This window comes from Nanorana parkeri, unplaced genomic scaffold, assembly GCF_000935625.1.
Source record: "Nanorana parkeri isolate BGI_ZX_2015 unplaced genomic scaffold, ASM93562v1 scaffold464, whole genome shotgun sequence".
In the NCBI taxonomy this organism is placed as follows: Eukaryota; Metazoa; Chordata; class Amphibia; order Anura; family Dicroglossidae; genus Nanorana; species Nanorana parkeri.
The window spans coordinates 758,259-768,709 of NW_017306732.1; the positions used below are offsets into that span (position 1 = coordinate 758,259).

The following is a 10,451-nucleotide window of genomic DNA, read 5'->3' on the forward strand; positions in this document are numbered from 1 at the left end:
ACCCCCGCCGGCACCGCTGCCGCCGGCCGCCGGCAACTGGAGCCTCTCATCTGTGTCTGCATGGATCCCCCTGCTCTCCCCCGCTTGTAGGGGCTGAGGCAGCGGTGATCCTAAAAAAATCTCCGGCTGGGGCAGAGGATCGAGCCGCTTGATCACGATGATCGAGCGGCATGAGAGAGCGGCGGGCAGGGAGGAGCCGCTGTCATCCTGTCAGTTTCAGGATGACAGCGGCTCTGTGCGTGGCCGAGCGGAGGATCGGTAAATATCAACAATATTTACCGATCCTCTGTACGGCACAAACACAGGAGTGATTGTCTGATCACTCCAGTGTTTGTAAATAACTGGGGACACATAGTACTATGTGTCCCCAGTTATGAATGAACAGGATGTGATTTACATCACTTCCTGTTCATTCATGACTTACTCAATGGGGAGAAGCACTCACTACAAGGGCTTTTCCCCATTCAGAAACTGGTGATAGTAAATATTTTACTATCACCAGTTTCTGAATGAATGGGAAGCCTCTGTACTTCCTATACATTGAGTGCTGAGGCTGCAGAAAAAGAAATCAGAAAATAATTTTTTTGTGCACTGATACTGATTTTAGTGTGCTTTATCAACTTTATCAATTGAATTGTATATTTTTATCGGTTTAATATTCATTTGAGAAACATTTGCGCAATTATCGCAGGGCCTACAAATTTAGTAGTACCATCTTTTATTTTACCAGGCCTGTACTTTCAGAAAATAGATGGTTTGAGGGGTCTTTTAAAAACGCTAGCAACGCAGCAGTTGGAAATCAAATCAATGGCAAAAATGGCAAAAATGGCGTGGCCAGCTGAGGTGCAAAAAGTTCTGGAGGGCTTGGCAGCAAAAGGGTTAAAGGATTACATCATGTTGCTCTCATAACTTCATGTGCAGCTTTATGGTAATCCACAAGCATGTTATTTAAAGGATTTGTGTATTTTCAATATTGCCTATTAAAAGACCCCAGATAAAATAACAAGATTCAGCTTCCATAAACTTCAGTAGGGTTCCACAGTACAATCGGGGTTTACAGATTTCCTACTGGGTAGACTGAACCTCCTGCATATCAAACTTTGCTTAATTCACATTCCTAATAGCTAACACAGTGCAAGACTCTACTTCTGATACATTTTAGGATACAATAATTACATTTATTTACATTTAATCAGGCTATTGGAAGATAATACAATACAAATAGCACACAAACAATTATACTTTTTATTGTTTGTATTGATATTCTTTTTACTATAATGTTATGCTGGTTCTTTTGCTGCCTAAAAAGTCTAATGAAATATTCACTTTATCTACTCTGTTTCTAATTTATGTTAGCCCATCTACCTTTACTATTACATTCTGAAAGACTGCAAAGCTGTGATCATTGTAAAACTCAGCAAGGACCTACTGGACTTCCAGGACCTACAGGGCCAGTGGGTTCTGAAGGACCAAGAGGACTTCCTGGAACACCAGGGAGAAATGGTTTTCCTGGCTCCGTAGGACATCCGGGACATCAAGGTATCCCGGGATTTAAAGGTATACTAAGCAAATTAGATAAAGATATCTCTGTTTGTTGTGTTATTTAATATGGGCAACAAGCATAGTGTTGGCTGACATTTGACCACTGGTTGGATATTTCCAATGTGCAGTATGTGTAAAGAACTAGAGTCTTTAAAGTATGGTCTCCCCCATCCCCCTCACTTTCTGAACTCAACCTCTGGTACTATATTTCCTTACCAGGTCATGCCCTCATGAGGAAGGAGTTGGGTAGGTAGTCTCAGCTCACAAGTCCCTGCACCCTTGATTTTTTTAATAAAAGGGGAATCACTGTTGGTCCCTGCTTACTTAAAACCGTGAGGGATTCGGTGGGAAAAAAACCCCTTTAGTTCACTGCATTGAGTTTATTGTATACCAAAGAATCCTATTATCAATTAATTAACCAAGCAGGATATTATACATATTCAGTAATAGAAAATCACTGAAACAGTAATGTAAACACTAAATATATTAAATTTATGTTCCTTAGGTATCATAAACAATTGCCATATTTGTTTTTAATACTTGTTTTACCCCTTTTTTTATCATTTTAAGCCATCCTAATGCTGCTAATTTCCTTCAGCCCATTTTAACTACTTCCAGTCTACATGACCTTTCTCCAGCATCAGTTGCATTGCTCTTTACTGGTTTACTGAAAACAGTGGACTAAACCTGAGCAACATGTGTTGCCACAGCCACTTACAGTCTCCACCAGGAATGCATGTAACAGGGAGACAATGCAGGAGTTCAAGCAGAATACAGTTGTCAGCCTATTACAGGGAGTGTCTGAACAAGGACCTTGATAGCAATATCACTAGTTGTTGTTTAAATTAAGCTCACAGATTGAAAACAACATTTGAAATTACATAATTTTGTGAAAGCTGATGTGAGATTTTAGTGATTTGGTTTACCTGGAGCGCTGTTCAACATTTCTATCCTGGGGTCAAAAGTGGCATTGTGATTACTGTATTTCCAGAACACAGATGTCTTTTTTTAATTTCTATTGAATTATTAATAGAATGACCAAAGCATTCTATGGAAATTTGGGGGGTTATAATTATAAAGATTAATAACCCTGATTTCTATTTAAAGAGAGGAATCAACTATGAACAAACTTATGCAAGGATCTGAATACTCTATCTTAAATTATTAATAACTCATTAGTTATCTGTAATGTTTGACTTTTTGGCATATTTATCAATGTGTAAAATTAAAGTTAAAGGAGAAGTATTGGGAGTGTAAAATGTACTTTTCCAAGTACTTAGAGCCAGCGTGTGACACTGCAGGTGATTTGAGTGATCATGAACCACTGATTGCTCATCTAATGGTCTTCTCCCTGACTGTCAGTCACCATTCACTACAAGGATTCCTCCCTTTTACTCTCTCGGTGGGAGCAGCTGGCTCTGGCTCTAGAGAGGAAGAGCCAGCTGTCAATCAGGCAGTGGGGTGGATCCCGATTTATATTGTGGGGATCTTTCCGGGCTGCAGTACAGCTCTGCTCTGCCAGCTATTAGCCCACTGGATGCTGACTGTGGGTCACAGGAGTACATTATTTAATGTACTTCCTTTGACCCAAAAGAGAACTAATGCCCCCAAAAAACGTTTGGTTTTAGTTCTCTTTTAACTATCTTTTGTTGAAATGTATTCAAGGTATATAAAATATCAAATTTTGTTATTGATGGTGATAATCTCCTTGAACTTTGCTTGTAGATGTTTCCTACTTTATGGTCCAATGTAAACTACACTAAAATGAGAAGAGAAGTGTACATCCTACCAGTTGAAAGCCAAAATTTTCTCCATAAAATGTTGCCACTGCTGAAATGTTGCTTTCTTAGTTAACCAAATTCAGCCTTTGGATGAAAACTGGGTATATACTATTTAAAAGGTATATAACACTATCAGTGTGTCAGTAAATAAATATTCTCAAAAGCAGAGTTCAGCAATGACAGCCTCCATGATTCTCTTATGACAGAGAATCTTTAAGGTTACATCCTAATAGTAACTGAAACAATAACATGTGAGTGATGGACAGTTTTTATTAGCTCTTTTTGTTTTTAGCTTATTTTAAATTAAACACATATTTTATGGCAAAAGAGCCTTTTATTAGTTTATTTTATGACTTAAACCATATAGACTTAAACCATATTCATATTTATTAAAACAGTATAGATATACTGTACATTGAGGTTAAACAACAGCAGGTGACTAGCAAATTCTATCTTCTTTACCAGTTTATATTTGGGTAGAAGAGAATGATATGGGAAATACACTGACACTCTTGATTTACTGGACCTTACAGAAACACCATTTTGATGGCTTAACTTTAGTCTTTCATGATTTACCTCAAAACCCATGGTCCAATCTTAAAGGAATGGCTTGTATGTGTCTTGCTACCTTTTTGTTAAAAGAGAAGCAAACTTAATTGTTATACAAAACCATAATGCTAATACCTTTCCAAAAATACAATGTATAACTTCCTGTACTTTTTTTTATTTTATTCGTTTAAGTCTACAAAGTCTAAAACAATTTACATTAGATGTCTCCTAAAGCAACTAACCAATTGCCTAAAGATATGTAACATCTTACTACTTTCTTTGGTAATTCTTTTCTTTTTTTTATTTGAATACATACAGGGGCTCCAGGAAGGCCTGGTCCAAAAGGATATAAAGGTGACTCAGAACCTGGAATTCAAGGACCACCTGGAGTCCCAGGTATAGTATGAGCATAGGGATACATTTACATATTTGTGATATGCTGGCAAGTACAAAAAATGAATGGCAAAGAATTAAAATTACCACATTACAACAAATTACTACAAATGAAAAAACTTAGGGAAATATATTGCATTTTACTGAAATTTGGGCTGAAATATTTACCTTTCCTAGGGATAGTTCTGGCTTCAGGCATACAGTACTGGAATCATGTGTGTAGGCCCAGGCACTTGGTCACATAATCTCTGCCAAAGATGAGGCTTTCAGCAGTTTCTACAGTATGAGTTTTTAGGCCTTTGTATTAAGACTGTTGTTGAAACTTCATGTTAATATTAGAGTATAAGGCAACTTTAAGACTATTGTCTATGCCACTTTCTCTATTCTATAAAATTTTAGAAGGGGCAGAAAATAAAGTCTGTTAATTGCCTGCTCACTAATAACTTTTACCTCTGTCATTCTTTACATTTTATTCTCTTGCATATGATCTAAATTCTATTCATGTGGACTGCATATTGTGTCATTTTATTTCTTTTTACTTGATTCAGTTGTTTTTTTTCATCTTCCTCCTTATTCTTCCTCTTCTGCACCTTGAACCAGTTCCAGATTTACTTTTTTTAACCTTTTGTTTGTTTTACTTTTGAGTATTTCAAATATTAAGAACAGAAACAAATGGAACATACACAGGCAATACAAGTTAATCAGAGCAATAATACTGCCCTCAATTATATTTAAAAAAAAGTGAGAGAAGTGACCAGTGAATTTATACCAATTTCAGTCTGGCCATTGTAATTAAATGGCTGGATTGTGGCTTCTTGAATGCAGGTGGGAATTTTAAAACTTCCTTTCTCCCACAACTGCTCATGTGTGCCAGCCTGCACATGTAAATGATGGCTGTTTACATGCAAGTGTTTGGGTGACTGTAGAGCCACCTGATTGCTTGTATGTTTTGTTGCAATGTGCGGTCCGCCTTCCCTGCCACTGACTATTCTGGGCTCTGCTGTGCCCTGTGTGGGTCCGGGACTGGCACATCAGCTCACGGAACTGTGATCTGGGGGAGATCAGCAAACTATCTCCTGCTGATCTCTCCTCCAATCTCTGAATGCGGAAGTGATGTGTATTGCATCACTTCCACCTTCAGCTGTAATTTCTCCAGCTTCTGTAGCCGCAGAAAAGCTGGTGAAGCAGATCTCTGCTTCATAAGCTTCTTTGGAGGTCCCTAGGTGACATTAGGGGTTTAAAAGGCTTCTGATGTCTCCATAAAGAGGACCTGTCACACCCTCTTTGCTATCACATAGGGGGCTTCTTAGACTTAGCTATGTGATAGCAATAAAGTTAAGTGTAAAAAAAGTTTAAAAAATGAAAGTCACATATTAAAAAAACGAAAAAACAAAACAAAAAGAAAATGTGTTTAACCACTTGAAGACCGGGGTGTTAAGCCCTCTTCCTGTCCAGGCCATTCTTCAGTATTCAGTGCTGCAGTACTTTGACTGACATTTATTCAGTCATGCAATGTTGTACTGAAATTAATTTTATACCTTTTTTTGGGGGGACACCTTGAGCTTTCTTTTGGTGGTATTTAATCACCACTGGGGTTTTTATTTCTTACTATATAAAGAAAAAAGTTCTGAAAATGTTCACAAAAAAAACAGTATTCCCCATGTTATGTTATAAAACATTTATTATTACCCACATTTTTGGAAATAGACACCAAACATGTCAAGCTTTAAAATAGCGTGTGTGCGCGAAATCGCAAAAAACTACCACACCAAAAATTTTACAAGCTTTTACTGCTTTTTTTAACATCAGTTTTATCAGTGATTAATGGCCCTAAAAAATGTTGTTCTCACTCTGATGTTTGGGGTGATATGTAACATGTGTGGCGTAATCGTTATTTTTGTACATACGTGATTGAATACCTCCAAAAGAAAGCTCTATCTGTCCCCAAAACATTATATGAAATCCAGTTTGGTATGGCGTTGCATGACAGAAAAAATGTCAGTCAAATACCTCAGCTCTGAATACTGAAAAATGGCCTGGACAGGAGCGGGGTTTAACACCCCGGTCTTCAAGTGGTTAACCTACCTCAACAGTTAGTCATTGCAAATTCCAATGCAGTTATGCACACTTATTAAGAGTAACACAATTTAATAAATAAATAAATAATTTCTAAATAAATTCAATTGTAAGACCATAACAATATACACAAAAATAAACCAATTATGGCATTTTCAACATAACATTAGTATAAAGCAGGGGTAGCCAAACTCCGGCCCTCCAGCTGTCGTAAAACTACAAATCCCCTGATTCATCTCTCTCCGGGAGTCATGTCTGTGGCTGTGAGAATCTTGCAAAGCCTCCTGGGATTTTTAGTTCAACCACAGCTGGAGGGCCGGAGTTTGGCTACCCCTGGTATAAAGGTTATCTATGAAAGTTATGATAAATGTGCCTTTGTATTTATTTCCACTTTAAGGACCTATCGGCCCACCTGGAATGAGCAAGGAAGGTCGAGCTGGATTACCGGGGCCTCCTGGCAGAGATGGAGAACGTGGGCCACCTGGATCACAGGGACCAGCAGGACAACCAGGAATATGTGACCCATCTGTATGCTTCAGTGCAATTGTTGGCAGAGATCCATTTAGAAAAGGACCAAATTATTAACGTTGATTTTCGAGGATGAATTTTAATTTTGTCACCATTTCTCGTCTTTCATATCTCAGGAAGATTTGTAGTGGTCAACTTTGTAAGAACACAAGTACCTCCATTTTGTAAAATAAAAGGGAATGCCTTCAGGAGAAAAAAACTCTGATGGTTATTAAATATGAAGGCTGGCAGTGGTGGCATATATCTGAAGTAAGCTCTACTTATAAAAAAATATTTTTCTATCTGTAAGGTATGCAGATATAAAACTGTGAAATAGTTTTACATCAAGTCATGTTGTAGAAAATGTGTCTTTAGAATATTCTGTCAACAGATCTACATTTTATTTAAAGAAAACACAAAATCCTAATGTCCTAATGCTAATGTATCTTATTTAAAACCAGATCTTATTTTAAAACCCTAATTAATATGCCAAAGTAGAAACCATATATGAAAATCAACATTTTCAAATAAAATTTGTACATTTTTAATAGCAAACATATATGCTGTTTAGCTTTCATTTATATAAAAAAAATGATGTAATGTGTAATACAACCCAAAAATATATGATTATATTATTGTTGTCGACCTATTCACATAAGTAGGAATTGTACAGATGAATAAGAACTTGCCCTCGTAGTATTTATCAAAAATACCATTATACAATTCAATTCAGTAAGCCATGTATATTTTTGGTAATGCGTAACGGCTCTATTGGCCCATCTAGCATAGTCTAGTCTTGCGGTAAAACAATACTTCATGAGGTTATTTCTCACCTCCTGGTCATTTCAACTAATGCCTCTTGACCTAGACCCCAACTTTCATAGGAAAAAATGGCCCGAACTTTACATTTTATGGTAGGAATGTTTCAATTAGATTGTTTATTTCCAATCTCTTTACTATATATTTGTATTAGGCTCTGAAAGCCATTCTTGGTTGCTAAAATATTACATTTATTATTGTAGGTATTCTTTGATCACTATTTTATCAATGAATTTCTGTAGGTTACTCCCCAAAACATACAATATTTCAGGTAAGATCTGACTAAAGCACTTTACATAGAAATCAGCAGCTCTCATTTTCCAAAGTTAGCTCTCTACTCTTCACTCAAAGGAGTTGATTTACTAAAGGCAAATAGGCTGTTCACTTTGCAAGGGAAATTGCATTTGTAAGGGAAGGTTCCCTTCGTTTTTTATTTTTTTATTTTCCTTGCACGTGATTGGGGATTCTTTACAAAGTGAAATTTCACTAAGCTAATGGAAATTTTCCCTGTTAAGTGCAAATTCCCTTGAAAAGTGAACAGTCTATTTGCCATTAGTAAATCAACCTAAAAATCTCTGTTAAACCTGTGCTGATAATTCATTTTGTTAATCACCAATAATAATCTAACAGGATTATCTAGGCAAGCCATCCCAACTGATCATTGATCACAGAACATAGCCAGAAAAGCAATAAAAAAAACAAATCTTTTTAACATCACCATCATTTTGTGGCTGCTAGGAAAAAAATATGATTATTGATACATAGTAACAGTATATCTTACACTTTGATTTTCAGATAAAACATACATCTCTAAAAAGAATGTGTTATGATATTAGTGTTTGCTAAGGTTTTTTTTTATTTAATGAAGGCTAGGCTAAAAATATATTGACCTGCATTCAATACAATTCAAACAATACCTTCAATACTGTAAACAATTCATAAAGGCCATAAAAATAAAACCATAATCTTAACTAATGGAATTCTAAAGAGGTATAGAAATGTAAATTAATGAGATGTCAATAGTTTTGTATGCTTAACTAAACAATTGGTTTATAAAATCATATTCGTCAGAAAAAAAATAAAGAATGGCTTACAAATCAGTATTGGTCCTTGTGCAGTTTCTGTGTATGATTTGGGGAAGGGGATGTTGATTAGAAAGACCATGATAATGAGGATTTTTTTAATGGACTTTTTCTTAATATTTATCCTGATAACATTGTATGCTATGTTATATGGGATGTTCCCTTTAAGTAATTACCTATAATTTCTATACTAAAGAATTACCATGGGGTCTATTCACAAAGGAGCTGAAGGATCCTGCCGTAGCTTCGGCTCTCTTCGGCTGCTGGAGCCCTTTGGTCCAGTCGAACCGAAGGGCTGCTGTACGGGCTATTCACAGTAGCCCGTACAGCAGCCGAAAGTGAACAATCATTGGCCGGGTCCTGCTAGAAGACTCTAGCAGGTGTCGGCCGATAGGAAACAGTTGGGCAGAGCTAGCTGTCACTGCTAGCTCCGCCCAATTGTTTTTTTTTTATTATTTAAAAAATATATTTTTTTTCTTTTTTTCAATGTAATATTTATTTACATTTAAAAAAATATTTGTTCAACTTTTTAATGACTTTTTTCACTATTTCCTATTCTGCTCAGTACCACAGAGGTACCAAGCAGAATAGCAGAAGCCAAAAGCCAAGTGAGCTGCCGGAGCTTCGGCTCAGTCGATCCAGATGTTGGATCGGCTGAGTCGAAGTCCTTCTGCAGTTCGGCATGTTTGGCTGACTGATGTGCTCCCAAAGGCAGCTGATGTATGGATGAAATCAGCCGTACTGAGCAGTGGTGAATAGCTGAATGTTGTTCGGCTCACTTCACTACGGCTCAGTTATTCACTCGGCTGTCTTCGGCAGCTTTGTGAATAACCCCCCTAGTGTTTGTTATCTTCCTGGAAGTAAAGTAAGAAATACATCTTTTTTGGGCCTTATCACATTTCTTGATTTTCAACACTGGTGAAACATACTGAATATATACTTATCATATGTGAAAGAATGTGTGAATTTACGCTACCCTAAATTTTATTGAAATTATTATTTGACATATGTCAAAAGACAAATGAAAATATATCGAGGGGAATTTATCAACACTGGAGCAGATAGAATCTGGAACAATCGCCCATGGTAGGGTTGGGCTCGATGTTTGAGCCGAACGTGAGTTCAACTTGAACATCGCTAGTTTGTGTGTTCGCCGGGCTGCCCGCCAAGCTCCACATAGAGCAGTGCGCCTTCTGAAGCCAGGTCAGGTGTAAGACTTTTCCCAATTAGGGCACAGAGAAGTGTGAGAGCCATGATTGGGCAAAGTCATGATGACTCTGCCCAATCATGGCTCACCTGTTACAACTGTAAACAGCTGGGTGGAGCTAGTGGTCACTGCTAGCTCCGCTCAATTGTTTATAAGTTGCCAGCATCTGTCAAAATGCCATTCTGCTGCAGATGTTCGTCGCAGCTTATGGGACGGCGGTCGTCATTTAAAAAAAATATTTCAATTAATTTTTTTTTTATTTTGCCAGTCTAAGGGATTCAAAGGCAGCTAAAGCAGGACAAATGCAGATTAATTACAGGTAAAATGCAGGCCAACAACTTGCAAATAATTCTTAATGATCTCAGAAGCATCTCCAAGGGATCACAAAAGCATATAGTAAACTCAATACAATAGTATAGTATGGAGTTTTTTTCACTTTTTTCCTTTTGCCCTCCCCTCCTTTCCCTGCCAATACCCCCCACACCCCCCATATTC

General features: G+C 37.2%; 1 protein-coding gene across 1 annotated transcript in view; it reads left to right on the plus strand.

Annotated features, from left to right (window-relative positions):
- Positions 1–7,272, plus strand: part of LOC108790317 (collagen alpha-1(XXI) chain-like) — a 173,511-nt gene extending 166,239 nt beyond the window's left edge. Inside the window, exons 28-30 of the mRNA XM_018560551.1 lie at positions 1,357–1,557; positions 4,191–4,268; positions 6,739–7,272. Coding sequence (XP_018416053.1) covers positions 1,357–1,557; positions 4,191–4,268; positions 6,739–6,926 — 467 coding nt within the window. The 3' untranslated portion in view covers positions 6,927–7,272. The remainder of the gene's footprint in view (positions 1–1,356; positions 1,558–4,190; positions 4,269–6,738) is intronic.
- The last annotated feature ends 3,179 nt before the right edge of the window (positions 7,273–10,451 follow it).